General features: G+C 41.0%; 1 protein-coding gene across 7 annotated transcripts in view; it reads left to right on the top strand.

The window, feature by feature from the left end:
* Positions 1 to 24831, top strand: part of TRANK1 (tetratricopeptide repeat and ankyrin repeat containing 1) — a 127123-nt gene that overhangs the window by 71862 nt on the left and 30430 nt on the right. For all 7 annotated transcript variants that reach the window (XM_077129846.1, XM_077129849.1, XM_077129850.1 and 4 more), the window contains 6 exons: positions 1445 to 1699; positions 3745 to 3921; positions 4593 to 7490; positions 18549 to 18748; positions 19053 to 19190; positions 23364 to 23510. In XM_077129846.1, the coding sequence (XP_076985961.1) occupies positions 1445 to 1699; positions 3745 to 3921; positions 4593 to 7490; positions 18549 to 18748; positions 19053 to 19190; positions 23364 to 23510 (3815 nt within the window). The remainder of the gene's footprint in view (positions 1 to 1444; positions 1700 to 3744; positions 3922 to 4592; positions 7491 to 18548; positions 18749 to 19052; positions 19191 to 23363; positions 23511 to 24831) is intronic.

Consider the following 24831-nt stretch of genomic DNA (forward strand, 5'->3'; position numbering starts at 1 on the left):
TTTTTATGACTCTCATAATGGAAATTTACAGGCTAGATGTGATTTTAGGCACAGCTAGAATGAGAGATTTAACTAGTGTCAATAGGACCCAGTGTCTCCCATCTCCCAACTTAACTGTCCTCTGGTTGACTTCCGTCTCAGATACCCTGCTGAGGCAACCTGGCTCCCAGCTGATCCAGGTCTCCAACCTCTGGCTTTGTCCAACATTTCTGTACCTGTGGAGCCATCTCTGTCAGTGGTGAACCAAAGTCCTAGGCTTCACTTTGGGACATGATGTATACCCCCGAAGTAATAACTGTGGTCAGAAGAAGGGAGAGTACTGACTGGCTTTGCCCAAATCATATATGCCGCTCCAACCCCACCACACAGATTGGAAAGGGATAGGGGGTGTGAGAGTGCTGTTACCAGATGAGTGGAGAGATTCTGAGGGACCAAAAGTGCAAATATCAATTATAAGAGCTTATGTTTTATACTTTTATTTTGTTGATTCCTATTAAAATAAGATGATAGGACAGCCAGTATTTAAACATTCTTTTCTTATTTAAAAAGGAATATTATATTAATTTTAGTAAACAGAAATATATGGAAACAAAAGCTAGCAAATCAGATTATATTGCTTTTTGTTTGGGTGACCCTTGATTCCTTCCCTTCCTTCTGCTTTCTTATTACTAGGGTTGCCAGACAAAATACAGGATATCCCATTGAATTTGAATTTCAGATAAACAATGAATAATTTTTTCAATGTAAGTATGTCCCAAATACTATGTAGGACATACTTATACAAAAAAATTACTTATTATTTGTGTGAAATTAAAATTTAACTGCCATCCTATAATTTTATTTGCTAAATCTGGCACTTTGCTTACTGAGGATCTGTTTAAAGAGTTTTTTTTACCTTTAATATAACTATTATCCTATCTCTATATATCAAAGATTGTATGGAAACACTTATGATATAAAATTAAGAATTGGGGGATAAAGTACCTTCTCAATGTTACCCTACAACTCTTGACTTTTTAGTTCGTCTTGGTATCTCTCAGTATTTCAATGGTCCTTAAACAGGACACACACTCTTGGTATTACACAAAATTTAAGCCAGGCTTTTTCCCTTTGGATCTTAGTAGAATACCCTGAACTCAAGTGTTCTATCTTAAAATACAGTCATCATTTTACTTGCTTCCTGGGCCAGGCTCTGTTCTCTCCATTTGGTATTTCTAACCTAACCTTCCTAGTAAGCCGGCCAGGTCAGTAGTTATTTTGATGTTCACAAGTAGTTAAGTAACTTGCCCAAAGTAATTACTTGTTTATAGTTTTCCCAGTGCTTAAAAATCCTGGCTTTTAAATTGTGTTAATTGTGCATGTATGTGTTGGATTTAGTTGGGAAGGGGGTGGAGTAGAAATAATGAACCTTTTTATGGAATCTGGTTTTTCTTATTTTTGAAAGAAATCCCTCCTGACCTGGTCTGTGACATTAATCGTGACTGTGCCAGTACCTTCATCAAGTTCTTACTAGAAAAACAGAAATGGCCTGAAGTCCTCCTGCTGCTGACCCGCAAAGTAAGCGGGGAGCCACCATTGGGAGATGGCCTCATCAAAGACTGCAATTTCTCAGACCTTGACATCTGTACCATCATCCCACACCTCACCAGCTGGGACCAGAGGAAGACACAGCTCCTGGGCTGTCTGATAGATAGTGGAGGTGAGCATGCCTAAGTGATAGTCATTAGAAAGTTGTCCAGATGGAGAGGCTCCAGGCCATTGCCTGTCATTGGGTCTTTCACTAGCTTGTCAAGACTCCATTAAATTCTGCCTCATTCTTTCCCTGCATCTTTCTGTTTTCTAACAGTGTTGGGGGTTAACAGCCTGTGAATGGGTGTTGCCCTAGAGGAACTGTGCCTTTTTCTGAATTCCACTTATCACTAATGTCTTCTCTTTTCCTTTTCTGTGAGAATCATCAGGTAAATCTGGAGGGTCCTTTGCCCTGGTTTGACCCAAAGTAGTGATTTCTTCCTCACCTCTGGCTAGACTTTTCCCTGCATTTGATACACCATGTGGGTCTTGGTAATACTTGGGGTATTCTTTTCCAATCCACTGTGTGGGATCTGAGATGCTTTTTTTTTTTTAAGAAACAGCCAAACAATTGGTGGGTGGAAACATCTGCTGTTTTAATCAGAATGCTCACACATGGCTGGGTGTGTGTCTGGAGTGTACAGATGTCTTGCTGTATCAGATTTTATTTTAAAACTGATTTGGAAATACTACCCACCCTCCCAGTCACCCCCCATCCCCACTAGTGCCATTACTAACTGTGGCCTTGGGCATGTTATTTATAACTTTTTCTCCTCATTTATGATATGGGTACAATGATAGTTCCTATGTCTTGGGGTTGTTTTGAATGCAAGCTCTTGGAAGAGTGCCTTGTCTGTGTGTTTTTTTGCTTGCTTTGCTGTTTAAGAACTATCCTCTATAAGGAATAACACATTGATCTCATCTCTCATAGTGCCATGGTGCAAAGCCTTCAGGTGTTGGCTCCATGCATGGCTTCCAGGAAGTAGATAGAATGCCTTCTACAATTTATTTCTTCAAGTCTCTGTTTGTTGCTTCCTTTGCCTAGAAACTACTGCAGCTTACAGGGCATTCCTCTTTTATTCCTTGTTTAGAAAGCATTTATAGAGCAGGGATCAGGTGCTAAGAACCAAGGCACAGCTACTGAAGGCATCATGCATGGTAGGATCATAGACTGGTAATTAGATTCAGATGTCAACTTGGCCAGGTGAAGGTGCCTAGTTCTATTGCTGTGGACATGAGCCAATGGCATGTGACCCTCATCTTTGCTGATTACATCTGCAGTCGGCTAGGAGGCATGCCTACCGCAATGAATGATGTTTGATTCAATTGGCTGGTGCTTAAATGAGAGAGCTCAATGTAGTACAGCCCAAGTAGCTCAGCATACCTCATCTCAGCACTCACAGCTCAGCCCAGGCCTTTGGAGATGCAGAAAGGCATCACCCCAGGGAAAGATGTTGGAACCCAGAGGCCTAGAGAGAAGGACAGCAGAGATCGCCCTGTGCCTTTCCATGTAAGAAAGAACCTCAGTTGAAAGTTAGCTGCCTTTTCTCTGAAGAACTATACATTAACTAAATAAATTCCCTTTTATTGAAAGCCAATCTGTCTCTGGTGTGTTGCATTCCAGCAGCTAGCAAACTAGAACACAGACCTATAAGTAAGTGAGTCTGCATTGTGGTGGAGGTCAGGGAGGCTGCAGTGCAGAGGTGGAGCATAAGCTGAAGTGGGATGGGGAGGTGTCAGGGAAGATGGCAGTTGAGGGTAGACAAACATTCTAGGGTGAAACATAGCAGCAGCAAAGGGTGTAGGAAGCAGCACTTATATCCTGATCACCATGTTTTATGCCAGGCAAGCATTGGGATTACTGTTGTTCCTGTGCCCTGTCCTCATTCTAGGGGAATGCTAATGGTGGGAACTTTGGTCATGTGGTGGTACAAGAAGGGGAGCTGGAGAGGTGGGGGTGGAAAGATTGATGGATGGGATCTAGGTTTTCATCCTCAGGGCTCAGGGAAGCCTTTGCTCTCCAGAAAGGATGGTGATCAGAGCAGATTGAAAGTGGGCTCAGTGTTAGCAATTCTTTTGGAACTATGGCAGAAGCAGTCCCTCCCTCCTCAAGTGAGCCAGGCTGTCATCACAGGAATGTAGCTCACAAGTGCCCTTCTTTTTTCCCTCTCCCAGCTTTGCCTGAAGGTCTTCCGGAGAGCCAGGAGAGCCCTCTTGTTCTGTGCCTGAAACATGAGGACTTTGAGTTGGCCTTTCTTCTCTTGACCAGAGGTGCCAACCCCCATGGTATTTCTCTCACGGAAGGTGATACACCTTTACATGCAGCACTCCACATTTTTTTAGATAAAAACGGTAAGCCCTTCTTTTTAAAGTAGTCTTTTCTTTAAGGAAGAAGCTGGATATTAGAACAGATGCCGTGTTGTTTGGTCATTCCTTTTGAGAAAACCAATGATCTGAAAAAGGCCTATTTTTTGGTCAAGGATGCCTATATCTCCTGGCCTCTCACCCATAGATTGAAGGGAGGAAGTTACTTTATGATGAATAGTCAGGGTAGATTGATTGATGACTCATGAGTTCCAAAGTTGGCTTTTTCAAATCTGACAAATATTTTTTCATTTATTTATACCCTTTCGAGGGTCCTGACATAAAGGCTCTTGCTGGAATGTTATAAGGGCCTCTCAGCCTTGGCACTCTTGATGCTTTGGTTGGGTACTTCTTTGTTGTGGTAGGCTATCCTATGTATTGTAGGATGTTTGGTAGCATCCCAAGTCTCTACTTACTAGATTACGATATCATTCCTCCAAGTTGTGGCAATTGACAGTGTCTCCAGATATTGCCACATGTCCCTTGGGGTGCAAAGTTTACCCTGGCTGAGAACTACTGGTTTAGTTAATGGGTATCAAATACTTGATGAAGTTCAGTGTTCTGAGGTGCCCTTGCTGGCATCTCTTTCAAACCCAGGGGTCTTATGTCCTCTCGGAAGTATGGCTCAGCACTCACAAGGTCTTGTTTGTGTCTTTCAGCTGACATTGGTTTTAACTTCCTCAGCCACCTGTTGGATCTATTCTGGTCCAATCCAACCGAATTTTACTACCTCAACCCTAACAGCCAGGATGGCAATGGGAACACGCTGATGCACATCCTTTTTCAGAAGGGCATGCTAAAGCGCATGAAGAAGCTGATAGACCTGCTGGTGAAGTTTGACATCAACTTCAACCTAAAGAACAAAGAGGGCAAAGATGCACGGCACCGGATTAAAAAGAATGATGCTCTGCTCTCGTACTGGAACAAAGCTCTAATGGAGACTAGGCGGAGGAACCGCCAGGACTCTGCTATTCACCTGGGGAAGCTTGTAAGGTCTGCTGCCCCTGGACACATATCTCAGCTCAAGTCCCAGGGTTCATCCAAGTTACTATCATGCAGTGTCACTGCCATAACCCCGTCAGAAGTTTCCATAGTCCCTGACAGCTGGGAGACTGTCCCTAATGTCCAGGTGATGAGAGAGGAGCCTGGGGCCATCAGACCATGTTCTCTGAGAGACCGCCTTGTGCAGGACATCACAATTTTGATTCAGCAGGTGGAGTTGGATATATCCCACCCAGAGGACTGTTCTCGGTGCTCTAAGCCTCTGGAAGTTGTTGGCAAAGAAGTAAAGAAAGATGAGTTCCGGCAGAATCCAGGGACAGGGAACTCTGATGATAGTGGGAACAATACTGTCTTTGCTGAGATGGAAAAAATACCTACTCAGGAAGGTCTTGGGGCCACACAGGTTGTTCCTGTTGTTGACAGAGGGAGGGAGGGCAGTTACAATCAGGAGGATTGGAACATACAGGATATTGAGGCCTGCCTCCAGGACTTTGATAACATGACATGGGAGATTGAGTGTACTTCAGAAATGTTGAAGAAGCTATCAAGTAAGGCAACATCCAAGGTCATAAAGAAGAAAATCATCCTTGCCATTCAACAGCTGGGGAATGGTGAGTGGACCCAAGGCCTGCAGAAGCGGCTGAAACACCTGAAAGGAAGCATCCAGCTATTTGAAGCTAAGCTGGACAAAGGAGCACGGATGCTGTGGGAGCTTGCCATCGACTTTTCCCCTCGATGCAGTGAGAACCCAGAGAAGATCATCTCCATGGAGCGCAACATGCACTCCACAGAGAAGTCAGGGCAGGTGTACACAGAAATCATCCGGATCTGGGACATTGTCTTAGATCACTGCAAATTGTCAGACTCCATCAGGGCCATCTGCAGTGCCTACAACCGGGGCTTGTCTTGCATCTTGCGGAAGAAGCTGAAGGGTATCAACAAAGGCCAGGTGTCGGCCAACATGAAAATCCAAAAGCGGATTCCTCGCTGCTATGTAGAAGACACAGAGGCAGAGAAGGGCAGTGAGCACATTGATCCTGAGTACTTCCCTCCAGCCAGCGCAGTGGAGACTGAGTATAACCTCATGAAGTTCCACAGCTTCAGCACCAACATGGCTTTCAACATTCTCAATGACATGACAGCGACAGTGGAGTACCCCTTCCGGGTGGGCGAGCTTGAGTACGCTGTGATCAACCTCAACCCCAAGCCACTGGAGCCCATCATTCTCATTGGGCGGAGTGGCACTGGGAAGACAACTTGCTGCTTGTACAGGCTATGGAAGAAATTCCACATTTACTGGGAAAAAGCTGAGCAGGCAGGAAGCCCACTGCTGGCCAAACAGACCTGGCTAAAGAGACGGCTGGAATTAGAACCAAGAAAAGAGGGTTCAGGTGGGAAGAAAGAAGAGGATGAGGATGAAGAAGAGGAAGGTTCAACTGAAGTGGAAACAGTGGACAGCATAGATGAGGAGCAAGAGAGTGAAACCTGTGTGGGGTTACCTGATGTGGAGCAAGTAGGTGTTGGCCAAGTGGAAGAAGTATGCTTGCCAGAACAGTCCCACCAGTTAGAGCATTTACATCAAATCTTTGTCACCAAGAACCATGTCCTGTGCCAGGAGGTAAAAAGAAATTTCATTGAGCTTTCCAAGTCTACCAAGGCCACCAGTCACTACAAACCATTGGAGCCCAATGTGCATAAACTTCAGGACCTGAAGGATGAGAACTTTCCTCTCTTTGTCACTTCCAAGCAGCTGCTCCTCCTGCTTGATGCTTCTTTGCCCAAACCATTTTTCCTAAGAAATGAAGATGGAAGCTTGAAAAGAACCATCATAGGATGGTCCACACAGGAAGAGATGACTATCCCCAATTGGCAGGAGGAGGAGGAGGAGGCTGAGGTGGATGGGGACTACGGCGAGGAGGAAAAAGCTACAGAGGTGCGCACGGGTGACAGTGACCCCCGGGTTTATGTGACATTTGAGGTGTTCACCAATGAAATATGGCCCAAAATGACCAAAGGGAAAACCCCCTACAACCCTGCACTAATTTGGAAAGAAATAAAGTCTTTTCTGAAGGGTTCTTTTGAGGCCCTCAGCTGCCCCTATGGAAGACTTACTGAAGACGCATATAAGAAATTAGGGAAGAAGCGGTCCCCCAATTTTAAGGAAGATCGGAGTGAGATCTATAGCCTTTTCTGCCTGTATCAACAGATCAGGTCCCAGAAAGGTTATTTTGATGAAGAGGATGTCCTATATAACCTGTCTCGGAGGCTGTCAGAGCTTAGGGAGCTTCCATGGTCCATCCATGAACTCTATGGTGATGAGATTCAGGACTTCACTCAAGCCGAACTGGCACTGCTGATGAAATGCATCAATGATCCCAATGCCATGTTCCTCACTGGGGACACAGCCCAGAGCATCATGAAGGGTGTGGCCTTCCGCTTCAGTGACCTGCGGTCTCTGTTCCATTATGCTAGCAGAAACACCATAGACAAGCAGTGTGCTGTCCGGAAACCCAAGAAGATCCACCATCTGTACCAGAATTACAGGTCCCATTCAGGTATGTCCAGGCCTCAGGCTCATCTATGGTGGAGGGTACTTGGGCACTAACCTAGGGCTGCTTTGGAAGACATGGGCTAGCTTTCATTAGGCTCTTGCACTGGAGTAAGGAAGTTTGTTAGTAAACCTTTTGAATGAGAGACCTTATCGTTTCTGTCACTTCTCATCTTTTTAAAACTTTAAAATGTTTAATTTTGAAATAATTTGAACCTTATGGGAAAGTTGCATAAATAATACAAAATTTATACAGATTCCTGGTGCCTGCCCGTGTTAAAAAACAACAACAGCAAAAAACTTCAACAACAAAAAACTTATACAGAGAAATCCAATATACCCCCTACTAAAATACCCAAATTTACCAACTTTTGACATTTAACCACATTTGTTATATCATTCTATCTGCCTGCCTGCTGCCTACTTATCTACCTACCCACATATCTATTTCTAAACATTTGAGACTATGTTGCATTCATTGTGCTCCTTTAACACTTAATGCTTCCATGTGTATTTCTTAAGAGCAAGGATATTTGCCTATGGAATGACATGAAGCATGCAGTCAATATTCCAGTTTTTTCAATTGTCTTAATAATGTCCTTTTGGTCATTCTATTTTCCTTTAATGGATCCAGTCTGGGATCATGTATTGAATTTAATTTCATTGTCTATTTAGTTTTACTCTCTTGAATTTTGTTAACAGAAAATTGTTAAATGTGACAACATAAAGTTTCCTATCTCAGCCATTCCCAAACACACAATTCAGTAGCAATTATCACATTCACAGTGTTGTGCTGTCATCACCACAATCCATTAACAAAACTTTTTCATCACCCCAAACAGAAACTGTGTACCAATTAAGTATGAACTCTCCATTCCTTACCCACACTCTGGTTGCTGTTAACCTGTGTTCTAACTTCTGACTCTATGAATTTGCTTAAGTATTTCATATCAGTGGGCTCATATCATATTTGCCCTTTTGTGTCTGGCTTATTTCACTCTACATTGATGTCTCCAAGGTACATCCATCTTGTAAGATGTATCAGAACTTCATTGCTTGTTACAGCTGAATAGTATTCCATTGTATTTATATACTATATTTTGTTTATCCATTCATCTGTTGAAGGACACTTGGGTTACTTCTGCCATTGGCAATTGTGCAATGCTTCTGTGAACATTGGTGTGCAAATATCTGTCTGAGTTGTTGCTCTCAGTTTTTTTGGTATGTACCTAGAAGTGGAATTACCAGGTTATATGGGAATTCTGTACTTTCTGAGAAACTGCCAAACTCTTTTCCACAGTGACTATACCATTTTACATTCCCACTTAAATGAATGAGCATTCCTATTTCTCCACATCTTCTTCAACATTTTTCATTTTTTAACTGTAGCCATTCTAGTGGATTTAAAATAGTATCTCAGATGGTTTTGATTTGCATTTACCTAATGACTAATAATGTTGAGCATCTTTTCATGTGCTTATTGGCAATTTGCTTATCTTCTTTGGAAAAATATCTATTACTTTGCTCATTTTTAAATTGGGTTGTTTGTCTTTTTGTTATTGAGTTATAGGATTTCTTTATATATTCTGGATATTAAGCTCTTTTAAGGATAGGTGGTTTCCAATATTTTCTTCCATTCTATAAGTTGTCGTTTTTGTGTCCTGGATGAAGTCCTTTTGTGCTCAAAAGTTTTTACTTTGAAGAAAACCCTTTATTTTGTGTTTTGTTGCTTGTGCTTTCAGTGTAAAGTCTAAGAAACCATTGCCTAACTGAGAGTCCAGAAGATGCTTACCAATGTTTTCTTCTAGGAGTTATATAGTTTTGGTTCTTATATTTAGATCTTTGATCTATTTTGAATTAATTTTTGTATATGGTGTGAGTTAGGGGTCCACCCTCATCCTTTTGCATGTATAGATCCAGTTATCCCAGCACTATTTGTTGAAGAGACTGTTCTTTCTCCATTTAGTGGACTTGCCACGCTTGTCAAAAACCCATTGGCTATAGATGTGAGGGTTTATTTCTCAGCTCTCAATTGTATTCCGTGGGTCCAGATGTCTGTCTTTATGCCAGTACTATGTTAGTTTGATTACTGTAGCTTTGTTATAAGCATTGAAATTGTAAAGTGTGAACATTCCAACTTTGTTTTTCTTTTTCAAGGTGGTTTGTGTGTTTCTAAGAATTTGTCCATTTCTTCTAGGTCATGTAATTATTGGCATACATTTGTCCACAATATCCTTTTATTATTCTTTTTATTTCTGTGGAGTCAGTAGTAATGTACCCCATGCATTTTTGATTTTATTTGTGTACTCTCTTATTTTTACTTTGTCAGTCTAGATAAAGATTTGTGAATTTTATTGATCTTTTTAAAGAACCAACTTTTAGTTTGATACTCTCAATTGTTTTTTCATTTTCTATTTCATTTATATCTGCTCCACTTTTTGTTATTTCCTTCTTTCTGCTCATTTTGGGTTCAGTTTGGTCTTCTTTTCCTGTTTCCTCTAATTGTGAGGTTAGGTTTGCAATTTGAGATTATTTATTCTTTTTTAATGTAAATATCCAGTGTTACACATTTTCTATTCAGCACTGTCTTTGCTGAATCCAATAATTTTTGGTATGTTATGTTTTCATTTTTATTCACCTTGAGATATTTCCTAGATTCCCATGTGATTTCTTCTTTGACCCATTGGTTAAGAGAATGGTGTTTAATTTCCATATATTTGTGAATTTTCAAGTTCTTCCTCTGTTATTGGTTTCTAGCATCTTTCTATTGAGGTAGAAGAAGCTAAATTGGTTTCCATATTTTTTAATTTATTGAGACTTGTTTTGACTAATGTGGTATATCATGTGCACTAGAGAAGAATATGTGCTCTACTTTCCTTGGGGTCTAGTTAACTTATTGTATTGTTCAAATTTTCTATTTTCTTATTGATCTTCTCTCTATATGTTCTATCCATTATCGAAAGTGGTGTACTGAAGTCTTCTACATCAATGTAGAATTTTTCCTTTCAAATCTGTCAATATTTGTTTCATATATTTTGGGCTTCTGCTGTTAGGTGCATACATATTTATAATTTTTATGTCTTCCTGACCCCCTTATCAGTATATAGTCACCTACTTTGCCCAACTTAACTTCAAAAGCATACACAAAACGCTAACCCCAAATTCCACTGTTTCCCCACTTTTTTTATTGTAGTTGTTGCAAATAATATATGTATACATTGTATGTTCAAAACCATTGATCTATTATTACTTTTTAATGTATTTGCATTCTAAAAACTGTAAGAAGTAAAGAGCAGGGTTACATATCAAGAAATATAATACAGTAATACTGGAATTTATAATTACCCATGGTTACTGTTCTAGTTTGCTAGCTGCCAGAATACAATATACCAGAAATGGAATGGCTTTTAAAAAGGGAAATTAAGGGCCACGGTGGCTCAGCAGGTAAGAATGCTTACCTGCCATGCCCGAGGACCCAGGTTCGATTCCCGGTGCCTGCCCATGTAAAAGAAAAAAAAAGAAAAAGGGAAATTAAATTAGTTGCAAGTTTACAGTTTGAAGACCAATTAAAGAAAGTCTATAGAAATGTCCAATCTAAGGCATCCAGGGAAAGATACCTAGGTTTAAGAAGGCCAATGATGTTTAGGGTTTCTCTCTCAGCTGGAAGAGCACATGGCAAAATCTGCTAACTTTCTCCTCCAGCTTCTTGTTTCATGAAGCTCCCCTGGGGACATTTTCCTTCTTCATCTCCAAAGGTCACTGGCTGGTGGACTCGGTGGTTCTCTCATCTTTCTACCAAGGTTCTGTGGCTCTCTCCTTGTTCTCAAAGGGAACTCTCTCAAAAAGTGTCTCCTCTTTTACAGGATTGCAGTAAACTAATCAAGAACTGGCGGAGATGCATCTCTATCTAATCAAGTTTAATACCCACAATTGATTGAGTCACACCCTCTTGGACATAACCTAATCAAATTTCCAACCTATAGTACTGAATAGGGATTAGAAGAAACTGTTGTTCCCACAAGATTGATTAGGATTAAAACATGGCTTTTCTAGGGTATATAAATCCTTTCAAACCACCACAGTTACATTTACTGGAAGTCTTTATTTCTTATGCCTCTTCAGTCCACCATCAAGTGTCCTTTACTTTCAGTCTAAACAACACCCTTTAGAATTACTTATAGGGCAGGTTTAGTGGTGATGATCTCCTTCACCTTTCGATTATCTTGGAATAAACTCTCCCTTATTTTTGAAAGACAGCCTCACCATAATAATTTTTAGTTGGCACTTGTTTTCTTTAAGCACATAAATATTTCATCCTACTGCCTTTTTGTCTCTGTAGTTTCTGATGAGAAATTGGCACTTAACCTTATTATGGTTCCCTAAATTAGGAAAAACCATAAAACTTTGCTTTTTTCTTGCAGGTTTCAAGACTTTCTCCTTGTCCTTGAATAGTTTCAGTACTCTGTTCTGGGTGTACTTTACTTTACTGGCTGGGGTGATTCACCCTGACTATCAGAGAAACAGAATCAGCAAGAAATATCCATAGATATAAAATTTATAAAAGTGTCTCATGTAACCATGAGAATGTAGAGTCTAGAATCCATAGGGCAGGCTGTGAAGCTGTGACAACTCTGATGAAGGATCTGGATAAATTCCACAGGAGGGGCTTGCTGGCCAAAGCAGGAAGAGAAACTTTCTTCTCTGAAGCCTCCTTAAAAGCCTTCCAGTGATTAGATTAAGCATCAGTCATTGCAGAAGACACTCCCCTTGGTTGATTATAAATGTGATCAGCTGTGGATGAAGCTGACATGATCATGATTTAATTCTATGAAATGCCCTCATAGCAACAGACAGGCCAGCACTTGCCCAACCAGACCAATGATCACCATGACCTGGCCAAGTTGACACATGAACCTGACCATGACAGTCCACCCCTTGTCCACTTGGCAGCTATACATATCACCTTAAACCATACTGAATCTCTAGATAAAAAGCAATAAAAGACTCAATTTTTCCTTGCCTAACAATACTCAACTGGCTTGTATACAACTGGAAATGCATTAAATCTCCCCAGAATAGGGTGCAAATCCTTGGGTAATATTCATTCTTAAACTTGATATCTTACAACTTAAATACTATAACATGAACAAAACAGCATTACAGTCCTTGTTTCTGTAACTGATCATGTGGTCTAGTTCATATTTATCACTACCTTCTACTACTCATTCCATGTTCCCTTTACCTTCAGCAAGCACTTTAGCTGGCCATGGTTCTTTGCCTGGTGGGGTGACCCAAACCTTCATTCCTGAAGTTTCAGAGCCATGAGTAGTTCTGCCTGGATTGGGTTGTTTCAGTTTTCCATTGATTTTAATCACAGGACATGGTAGTACTAAAAGATGCCCTAGGGGGCGGGCCACGGTGGCTCAGCAGGTACGAATGCTTGCCTGCCAAGCCTGAGGACCCGGGTTTGATTCCTGGTGCCTGCCCATGTAAAAAAAAAAAAATTAAAAAATTAAAAAAAAAAAAGATGCCCTAGGGGACCTCCTATATTCCAGGAAAGCTCTTCTTTACCTCCATGTGTAGTTGCAGTGCTATTTCCCTTGTATAGTCAGGGTGGATCACCCCAGCCAGTAAAGTAATCCCCTTCCTGGCTTGTTGATTCAGGGGCATGAGTAGCCCAAAGTGACCAGGGGGCAGTCTTAGATTCCAGTTCAATGGAATCATTATTGTTTCTCCTGGTGGAAGCACTTCCCCCTTTTGGAAGTAAAACCTGTAGACCAGCAGAGCTCAAGGTTGCAGAGATAGGATGCAAAAATTTTCCTAGTCAATCACTAGGAGTGATAGTGTTACCACTCCCATTTCTACTCCTTGGTTCCTGGACACATGGATCCTGGCTATGGGAAAAACAGTACCATACAGTGGACACTGATTCAGAGCATACACACCTTTCTGGACATTACCCCAGCCCTTTGAGATATTGCCACCTAGTTGGCACCATAATTGAGTTTTCAAAAAGCCATTCCACCATTCTATCAATCAGCTGTTTCTGGGGAAAATGGTAGGACCAGAGAATTCCATGAGCATGTATCAATTCCCACACTTTATTTGCTGTGAAGTTGGTCCATGATCAGAAGCAATGCTGTGTGGAATACCATGACAATGGATAAGGCATTCTGTAAGTCCATGGATGGTAGTTTTGGCAGAAGCATTGCATGCAGGAAAAGCAAACCCATATCAACATAGGATATGTGTCTATTCTAGTTAGAACAAATCACTGTCTGTTCCCTGAAGGGAATGCTCCAATGTAATCAACCTGCCACCATGTAGCTGGCTGGTCACCTCAGGGAATAGTGCCATATCAGGGGCTGAGTGTGGATCTCTGCTGCTGGCAGATTGGACACTCAGCAGTGGCTGTAGCCAGGTCAGCCTTGAAGAGTGGAAGTCCATGTTGCTGAGCCCATGCATAACCTCCATCCCTACCACCATGGCCACTTGTTCATGACCCCATTGGGCAATGACAGGAGTTGCTGAGGAAAGAGGCTGACTGGTAGCCACAGAACAGTTCATCTTATCCACTTGATTATTAAAACCTTCCTCTGCTGAAGTCACCCTCAGGTGCACATTCACATGGGACACAAATATCTTCATGTTTTTAGCCCACTCAGAAAGATATATCCACATACCTCTTTCCCAGATCTCCTTGTCACCAATTTTCCAATTGTGGTCTTTCCAAGTCCCTGACCATCCAGCCAAACCATTAGCAACAGGCCATGAGTCAGTATATAAATGCACCTCTGTCCAGTTCTCCTTCCAAGCAAAATGAACAACCAGGTGCACTGCTCGAAGTTCTGCTCACTGGGAGGATTTCCACTCACCACTGTCCTTCAAAGACACCCCAGAAAGGGGTTGTGGTGCTGCAGCTGTTCACTTTTGGGTTGTACCTGCATATCGTGGTGAACCATTTGCAAACCAGGCCCAAGTTTTCTCTTCCTCAGTCAATTCACTGTAGGAAACTCCCTAAGAGGCCATAGTTCTGGTCTGGGAAAGAGAAGGTAATGTGGCAGGAGTGGAGAATGTGGGTATTTGGGCTACTTCCTCATGTAACTTACTTGTGCCTTCAGGACCTGCTCTGGCTCTATCTCGTATAGGATCTGCTGGATCATACGGTCCAAGTGGCAAAGCAGCTTGTACAGCAGCCTGGACCTGTTATAGAGCCTCCTCTTGTTCAGGTCCCCACTCAAAATTAGCAGCTTTTCTCATAAATGGGCTGGAGTAGAGTACCCAAATAAGGAACATGTTGTCACCAAAATCCAAAGAGACCAACTATGCCTTATGCCTCTTTTTTTGGTCATAGGAGGGGCCAGATGCAGCAATTTATCCTTCACCTTAGAAGGATATCATGACATGCCCCACACCACTGGACACCAGCAATTTCACTGAGCTGGAAGGCCTCTGCATTTTTGTTGGATTTTTCTTCCATCCTCTGACACCCAAAGCCTTACCAATAAGTCTCGAGTAGTTGGCTACTTCTTGCTCACTAGGTCCAACCAAGATGATATCATCAATATAATGGACCAGTGTGATATCTTGTGGGAGGGAAAAACGATCAAGTTCCCTGCGGACAAGATTATGACATAGGGCTGGAGAGTTTATGTTCCCCTGAGGTAGGACAGTGAAAGTATATTGCTGACCTTGCCAGCTGAAAGCAAACTGTTTCTAGTGGTCCTTACTAACAGCTATTGTGAAAAAAGCATTTGTCAGATCAATAGCTCCATACCAGGTACCAGGGGATGTATTGATTTTCTCAAGTAATAATATCACATCTGGAATAGCAGCTGCAATTAGAGTTACCACATGGTTGTACTTACAGTAATCCACTGTCATTCGCCAAGACCCGTTTTCTGCACAGGCCAAATAGAATAGTTGAATGGGGATGTGGTGGGAATCACCACCCCTGCATCCTTCAAGTTCTTAAGAGTTACAGTAATCTCTGCAGTCCCTCCAGGAATCTGGTATTGCTTCTGATTTACTATTTTGCTAGGTAGGGGCAGTTCTAGTGGCTGCCACTTAGCCTTTTCCACCATAATAACCTTCACTCCATGAGTTAAAGAGCCAATGTGGGGATTCTGCCAGTTGCTCTATATGTCTATTCTAATTATGCATTCTGGAACTGGGGAAATAAGTACAGAATGGGCCCAACTGTGAGACGGACCTGAGCTAAAATTCCATTGATCACCTGGCCTCCTTAAGCCCCCACTCTGACTGGTGGACCAGAGTAACGTTTTGGGTCCCCTGGAATTAATGTCACTTCTGAACCAGTGTCTAATAACCCCTGAAATATCTGATCATTTCCTTTTCCTCAATGCACAGTTACCCTGGTAAAAGGCCATTGGTCTCCTTGGGGAAGGCTTGGGAGAAGATTAATAGTATAAATTTGTAGCAGTGTAACAGAGTCCTCCCCCAAAGGGACCTGGCCTCACTCTCATTCAAGGGGCCCTTGGTCTGTAAACTGTCTCAAGTCTGGAAATTGATTAAGGGGCCATGACTCTGTGTTTTTGTAATTCAAGTTAGGCTTCTGTTCACTTGACCTAGAACCCTTTTGTTTATATATCTCAAACATGAATTTAGTAGAATTGCACTTCTAATGACCCCATTATTTACTAGCCAATGCCACAAGTCTCTGCGAGTCAGATTATTTTGACTTCTGCTTTGAGTCTGCTGTCTATTATGATAGCCATGTCCACCTTGTCTTTGGCAATTAAGTGCTGCCACCTGGCTTCTGCCAACTTGGGATCTGGTCATCCCCATTGTGTTTAAAGATTCCAGCTCAGAGACAGCAGTTCCCACAGTAATATCTGACTTATAGAGAACTGTAACTACAGAGCTCTTCATGGATGATGACACTAGTCTCACAAATTTATTTCTCACAGTTCTGGTAATAGTGTATCCCCTGGACATTCTTGGGATGTAAGAGTAGGCTTTCCATGATAAATCTACTCTAATTTTCCAATCTCTCTAAGTCTCTGGATCCCCTCCTCTACATTATGAGTGTCTCATGTAGCTATGGGAATGTAGAGTCCAAAATCTGTAGGGCAGGCTGTGAAGCTGACAGTTTTGATGAAGGGTCTGGATGAATTCCACAGGAGAGGCTCACTGGCTGAAGCAGGGAAAGAAACTGTCTCTTCTGAATCTTCCTGAAAAGCCCTCCAGTGAGTAGATTTAAGCGTCACTCATTGCAGAAGTCACTCTCCTTAGCGGATTACAAATGCAATCAGCTGTGGATACAGCCAGTGTGATCATGATTTAATTCTATGAGATGTCCTCATAGCAACAGACAGGCCAGCACTTGCCCAACCAGACAAATGGACACCACCACCGGCCAAGTTGACACATGAACCTGACCATGACATTGGGCATGGATCTCTTTGAGTTTATCCTGTTTGCAGTTTGTTGATATTCTTGAAATGTGTATGTTTCTTTCATTCACTAAATTTGAGAATTTATCTGCCATTATTTCTTTGAATATTCCTTCTGTCTCTTTGTCTCTGTCTTGTCTTTCTGGAACTTCTGTAAAACATATATTGATATGTTAGATGGTGTAACAGTTCTCTTATGCTCTCTTCACTTTTTAAAATCTTTTTTCTTTCTGTTTCTCTGCCTGGATCATTTCTATTGTCTTGTATTTTAGATCAATGATTCTTTCTTCTTCTAGCTCCAATTCTTTCTAGGGAATTTTTCATTTTAGTTATTGTGGTCTTCAACTCCAGGATATATGTTTGCATCCTATTAAAAAGTTCTGTCTCTTTACTGACATATTGTTCGTGCATTAATTTCCTGATATACTTTAGTTATTTATCCATGTTTTTCTTTATTTTCTTGAGCATATTGAAGAGTATTTAAAAAAATCATTGATATGTCTAATATGTCTGGTTGTGTTCATTGATGGTTTCAGAATTTTTGTCTTGTTCCTTTGGATAAGCCATCAGTTCCTATTTCTTTACATTGTGATCTTTTTTTGCACACTGTACATTTTAATATTTTAATTTTAACCTCTGGGATTTAATACCTGAGCTGTCTGTTCCTTAAGTTTTTATCCATCTAGTGATGACAGAGATTTCCTTGAGTACAAGTAGCTAACAGAAACCAATGCAAAGAACAACTTTCATAGTCTTTGAAAATTGCCTCTGTATTGGCTGGTGTTCTCTTTTAGAGGTTAGCCTATCAAGAAGATCAGCCCAAAGTGAAAGTGAAGTGCAGGGTCCTTGCTGTCTTTTCTGAATGTGCATCTTGTCCTGTTTTTTGCTAGCTCATGGCCTTAGGAATTTCCCTTTTATAGGAATTTGAATGTAACCTCTATTCCCTGTGAAATAGACTTCTCCCCTCCCAGGCAGCTCTATTGTATGTCTTAAAGCAGGTAATACTTGTCCCAGACTACTTTGACTTAATCGTTTCTTATACTGCTTTGGCTTACTACAAGCTGCTTCTGTTTGCAGAGCAAGTTCTGGGAGGGTAGGCAGAGAAAAGTTTCCTGGTTTAGTCTTCCTGCTACCCATTAGATTGACACTTATTATAGTCCTCATTTATCTGGGTGTAAACCTGTCAGGAAAGGGTGTTAGAGGCCTTGGTTGCTACCCTAGCTAACATCTGGTGTTGCCATTGGCATAGCAGTGCTGCCTCCAGGGCTCCAAGCACCAATGAGAGTGGTACAATGTTCTTGTTTCCTTATCAGCTATACTAGCCCTTCATATTAGCATTCTAACAGCTCTAATTGTTTAGTTTGCATTTCTGCCTTGTCCCTTCTTTATGAGGTAAATTTCTGTAACATGAATATAAGTTGGGAACGAGATCCCACAAAATCCTCTTAGCACAGCAAAACACATCTCTGCCTTCATCCACTGCATCCAGGGTAATATAACTCAGGGACAAAGTGATAAAAAATGTAATGGGAACTGGAAATAGGCTTGCAATTATATTTACTGTCAGGGTTCATACTGCTTCTCAGAAAAAAAGAAAGAAATCCAGCCATGTGGTACATATCTTATATGTGTTTTCTGTTTTATCCCAGGAATCCTCAGTCTGGCATCTGGAGTGGTGGATTTACTTCAGTTCTATTTCCCAGAGTCTTTTGATCGTCTTCCAAGGGATTCTGGCCTCTTTGATGGTCCCAAACCAACTGTCCTGGAGTCTTGTAGTGTGAGCGACTTGGCAATTTTGCTTAGAGGAAACAAAAGGAAAACCCAGCCCATTGAATTTGGAGCCCACCAGGTGAACTTCTTGCAATTATGTTTTGAAATAGAAGGCATTTACAATTGAAAAAAAGGTTGAGAGTCTGAATTATCCCACAAGGCAGAACTCAAATAGTCCCTGTCCCAGAATAGGTAAATTCCTGAGATGAATTAATAACTAATTGTTATAGATATTTCTACTTGCTTGGATGACTAACTCCATGCTGGCCACTTCTCTTTAAAGACACCTCTGTCTCCCATAGAAATAGGTTGTGCTTTCCCAAATTTCTTTTTGTAAAATTTGATGTTTTTTCTTCCCTACTTTCTTTTTTATTTTTTCTCAGGTAATCCTTGTAGCCAATGACATGGCAAAGGAGAAGATTCCAGAAGAACTGGGGTTAGCACTTGTGCTAACAATTTATGAAGCAAAAGGCTTAGAATTTGATGATGTCCTCCTTTACAACTTTTTCACTGATTCTGAGGTATGTATACTGAATTATTTTCACCCAGTGCAAGTGTGTGTATGGGCTATACTTCTATCCAGGGGGAGAGAATTGGACCTGCATATAAGAGAATTTGTCACAGGTACCTTTTTGTGTGTTGGAGCATCATTCATCTAGTGTGGGGTTTTGTGTGCTTAAATGTGGGTTTTGACATTGGCTGTGCATTATTTCACAATGTTTTGTGGGCTGGTTCTCCCCTCCTGTCCTTCCTTGCTCTCTTGTATTCATCTACTTCTGAATACCTAATACCCAGGTGCCAGTTTCTAGTTTTCATTGGCTATTGTTATCCTTGGCTCCCAGGGATGCCCATGTTGGAGCCAACTCTAAGGAGAGCCTTACAAGTGAAGGCAAGGTTAGCAATGTCCACCCTATGAGGACAGAACTGTGCAAGGTCAGTTCATAGAAAAAGACAACTCCTGGAAGACAAGTGAAACTTGGTTCCTGCCCGCTCGATCAGGTAATGCGTGGGATGAGAACCACCACCCTGCCTGGGAGTCCCTTTTGGCATGGCTTCACCACCACTGCTTGCAGCCTATGCAGACAATAGCAGCAAAAGAGTCCCCGGAATGACCCACAGTATCCTCTATGCCAGTCAATTACGTTGACTGGGCTCCCGAGTCACTGTGATGGTTATTACTCCCTATGCCTTGTACATTGTGGGTAGAGCCACCAACTCAAGGGTGTTGTCTTTTGTTTTCTGGCTACTGTTTCTCTTCATCACTGTCTTTTGATGGGGACCCAGGTTGGCTGCTGTGCTGTGTGGTCTCCTTCGGGGACTTAGCTGGCTGTATCCTGATCCCTGTTATACACTTCCCACTGCACATGGTGCATGCTTGAAGAATCCGGTTCTCATACTCAAGTCAACCATGCTGTTGGCTTTGACACCTTAAAACCTGCCCCAGAACTAACCCTTTATATACAGTCCTTATGTTTTTGTGGGGTTTTTTTTCTGGTTATTCTTTCATGTTTGCCTTAAGGAGTCCCTAAACTAATATTGCTATGGGTTCTTTACAGTTTTAAATAACTTTTTGAACGCATTATCTCACTGCATCCTCCACCAACCCGTTGAGATATGTATTTTTATTACTCTCCTTCTATGAATAAAGTTGCAGAGGGTCATCGATGTTAAGTAAATTGCCCATAGTCATAATTTAGGTGACAGAGCCTGGAGATGAATTCAGATGCTTTTGGGTTCTAAATCTCACGATCTTTTCACTGTACTCCCCTTCTTTTTAAAGCCCTGCATGGAAATAGGCTCCTAGAACCTTCCTTGATGAATATAACATTTCCATACCTTATGTATATTCCTTTTCTATTGACTTTTGCTAATGAAATCAGATGTAGTCTCATTAACCATGGAACCATTTTTAATCTCTGAGGACTAACTGTTTTTCCCTCATAACACATCCATTGGTCATGATTGGAGTGAGGCCCTCCTAAAAGAGAAAAGGGTAAGACTTTGTTGTTCCTGTCCTTTTATTAAGTGCCAGTTGTATGGCTGTGCCAGTAAGAAGCTCAAGGAACTATGGACTTATGGGTCTGTAACTTGTGGTTGGCTTTGCTTTTGAGAGAAAAATCCAGTTATTCTGTCTCATTTTAATCCTGGAAATGGCAAAGTCTGGGATATCTTTATATTATGCTGCCACCAATGGCTCAGTGAATTGTGAAATTAAAATACTCACAAACTGAATTTTTTTGTAACATCTGCCTCATCCTATATACACAAAAAGATTCCTAAAAGACTTCTGATGTGATGCTTCCAAAGGTCCCAGGGAATATAATCAGCCCATAGTCTGGCTTCTCAGGTGGGGTTTCTTTTTGGGGTGACTGGCTGAGGACTGCCGACTAGTAATTGTTATTTAATCCAGCAAAAAGAACTATGGAGAGCTTCTTTCTTCCTCCCTAAGTCTCACACCCCTTATTTATGTTGCAGGGAGAACTCTCTTTATAGCACCTGTACCTGGACTTGTGAGGGGTGAGGGTGGGCAGGAGGGTCATTTTTACCCTGGTTTGTGATTTTTCCTTCTAGAGAATTTATTGACTCAACCACATGGTCACCAGGGACATTTTCTGAGATGGGGAAGGAAGTTAGTTACAATAAACCCTTCTCTTGTAGGATTTTGCCTCATCTTTAGGGAGGGGCAGTCATTCTTGCAGTCACCCCAAAACTATCCTCCTGTGGGGACTTGCAAAAATGCCTTGCCATTTACTACTCTGCCCTTGTGGTGACTCCTTTCCTTTACACTCATGAGGATGCCCAAAAAATGGGATGGGAGGGACTTTGAAAATCACAATTTTTGTGAGTTGTGTATCTGATTTAGATAACAGGCCCCTCAAAGGCAGGTTTCTGAGTATAATCTAAACCTTTTCCTTCATAATTATTGTTCTTAATAGAAGAAATTGGAAGAATCTAAATGCTTCTGCTTTTATTGCCAGTGGTGCTGCAGACCTGTATCCTTACCATATGACTTATTCCTAAAAGACACTGTCTTGAAAATAAGATATGTTTATTCAACAAAACAGGTCAGTCATGTGCCATATGAACAGCTTTTGCATCTCATCCAGTAGTGTAAAAATACACTGTACTTCAGTAGTCCTTTCAAGGTCAACCAGTATGCAACTCGTGGTATCTGCCAGGAGAATCCTCTCACATGCCAAGCATTTGTATCTTTTGCCCACTTTCTTTGGCAAACGATTCAGTCATTTAAGCAGCTTTGTGAAAGGATGTTCATAAATATGCCCTGAAGATTTTTTTTTTTACCTTCCAACTACTTAAATTATTGTTTGATTCACATTTATTTTCAAAAATGATGACAGATTCTATAAATTGATTTGTAGCATAACCATATTTAATAGACAGTATTTAATGAAGCATTTAGCCTAGTGTTTCCATAGTTTAATTTATAGAATAGCTTAAAGCAAGTAATAAAATGTAATTCACTTGATTTTTGCAGCATTCTTGAAAAAATACATGGGTGGCAATTAGCACCATTTTATCATTAGAAAAATTTAAAAATTAAGTTACTCTAAGACATTTCATAGGAAATTTCGTAGGAATTCTGGGCTCTATATACTGCATTTAATATGGACATGTCAGCTTCATCAGAATCTAAAGACCACAGCCCACTGGCTAAATCCAGCCTGCTCCCTGTTTTTCTATGACCTGTCGACTAGAAATGGTTTTTACATGTATAGATGGTTGAAAAAAATGTAAAGAAGACTAATATTCTATTGCTCATGAACGTTATTTGAAATTCAATTTTAGTGTCCGTAAGTAAAATTTTATTGGAACAGCCATGCCATTCATTTATATATTGTCCATTGTTGTTTTTGTGCTGCAATGGCAGAGTTGAGTAGTTTCAAGAGAGACAGCATGGACTAGAAAGCCAAAAATATTGTCTGATGTTTTAGAGAAATAATTTACTGATCCCTGGTGTGCACGATCACCTTGGTTTTGAGGTTTGGGTTTGGGTAAAGGGAAACATGGGTAATATATCAACTATTTATCAAGGACTATACTAGACACTTGACACTGATTATCTCATTTCATTTCCCCCATTTTATAGCGCAGGAAAATGAGGCCTTAAAAAGAGAAAACACTCTGTCCAAGGTCACTTAGCTAATAAGTAGAAGACCTGAGATATGGATTTGTTCTGCCTGACTTCAGAGGCTACCATGTACAGTGTACCCCATGGCTCCTGAATTTTCTTTCATCCTTGATTTAATAACCTAGTTAGAAAAGCCTGCCACCACGCTAAGTGATATGTCTTAACCATATTGTGAAGAGGGGTGAGGACATTGGGTTCCTCTCTCTCTTTCTCTCTCTCTGTCTCTCTCTCTACTGCTTGTTGAAATTTTTCAAGAAGCAGTTAGTTAGATGGGATAACTTTCGGGACCCTTAGTGTTTCTCCTGGAAGTGGGCACGTGTGTCTGATTCTCAGCTGTTTTGGCCAAGTGTCTAGGGAGTTTTCATAGTAGCTTCTTTAATTCCTGCTTTTGCAACTTGAGCTTTCTTCCCACCTCACTCAGAGGCTGAAAGTCTGGCCCTAAGGCCAGGAAAAGATAGGCCCAATTTTCCATGAGGCTAAGGAAGGCTGTTTGTATAGTTCAAAAAAATATTCTATTGGTCTTCAATTTATCATTGCTTTTCAGGCTTACAAGGAATGGAAGATCATTTCCTCATTTACGCCTTTATCATCTGACTCCAGAAAGGAAAACCAGCCATTGATTCAAGTGCCCCTGGAGAAACCAAGCTCCTCTCAGGGTCGGTCTTTCATGCTGAATCCAGAAATGTACAAGGTGATTTTCTGCCATTTGCCTACATGTTTATTTGATAGAGAACCAGTAAACAGGCTTGGAGGAGAAGATGAGATTTAAAATAGAGCCTTGTACTTGGTGGGTCTTCCTGTGCATCGACATCAGGGCACAGAGGGTGGGAAAAGAAGGAGCAATGTTTCTCAGCATTGGCAAACTCCCTGCTGAGATTCTTTTTTCAGCAGAGCGCTAACCTGATGGATGGGTCACTGTCTGTAAGTGGAAAGGGGATGGGGTTGTATCTTCTATTCACCTATGGAGCTTGACTGTTTTTAATTCTCAATCACATACATTTTCAAACAGATATATCTGTGGCCTTCCTGGGTCAGAGATTTTTTTAGACATTGCCGATAGAGAACTCAGAAGTGAAGTCAATGACTATAATTAGCACAGACTTTTCTGTGGTGGCATGAACTTACCAGCTTTGACTCTTAAAGGACCTGGCTCCTCTTTTTCTTTCCATCATAGTATGTCACTGAAGTGGGGCCTAAGCTAATTAAAAAATTCTTTGAAGGAGGGTTGATAGGAACCTCATGTTGCTTGATGGTGATGTCACAGAAAAATGAACTAAACCAAACAAAAAAAATATTATTTGCAAACTACTGTTTGTCCTAGTTTTATGTCTCATATAAAGAATAAAACAAACAATAGCAGTCATTGGGTTATTCCTGCAAATGACTAGAAGGTTTTGTAGAAATATAAGTTAAATAACTTGTGTAAACCTTTAGCCTGCTAAAAATCTGGTTGTTTTGAAACATTTATTATTTAATCAAGTAGGACCTCCCTGTGTCTGGATACCAGCCAGTCATGGGGTAGGTATAAATAATTCAGTACTTAGGATATTTATAATAGAAGGATATGACCAATTTAATTTTTAAACATAATTACAGGAAAATGGCAGAGTAGGGAAGTCTAAAACTTCATCTTCCCACTAAAGCAATGATTAAACTGGGGAAAACTGCCAGAGTATACTTTTTTACATCTCTGGACTCTAACTTTAAAATTTACAGCAATCGAGGGGAATGTGTAATGTAGAAAGAAGCTGCTGATGCTCAGTAAAAGAGCACTGTAGTGTTTTAATTTACCTGTTTAACCTTTCTCATTACCCAGCATGGTGGCAGCCACTGGGACAGTGGCCCATTTTTCTGGTATGGTTTTCTGATGCTAGAGGGGAAATGCAGCTTTTAAAATTTTTTTTTTCAAGTTTTAAACTTTATTCTGAAATTTACAAGCAGAAAAAAAAAAAAACTTAAGATAAACTCCATATACCCATCAGCCAGATTCAACAGTTATCAACATTTTGCCA

The sequence above is a fragment of the Tamandua tetradactyla genome, chromosome 15 (assembly GCF_023851605.1).
Source record: "Tamandua tetradactyla isolate mTamTet1 chromosome 15, mTamTet1.pri, whole genome shotgun sequence".
Classification (NCBI taxonomy): domain Eukaryota; kingdom Metazoa; phylum Chordata; class Mammalia; order Pilosa; family Myrmecophagidae; genus Tamandua; species Tamandua tetradactyla.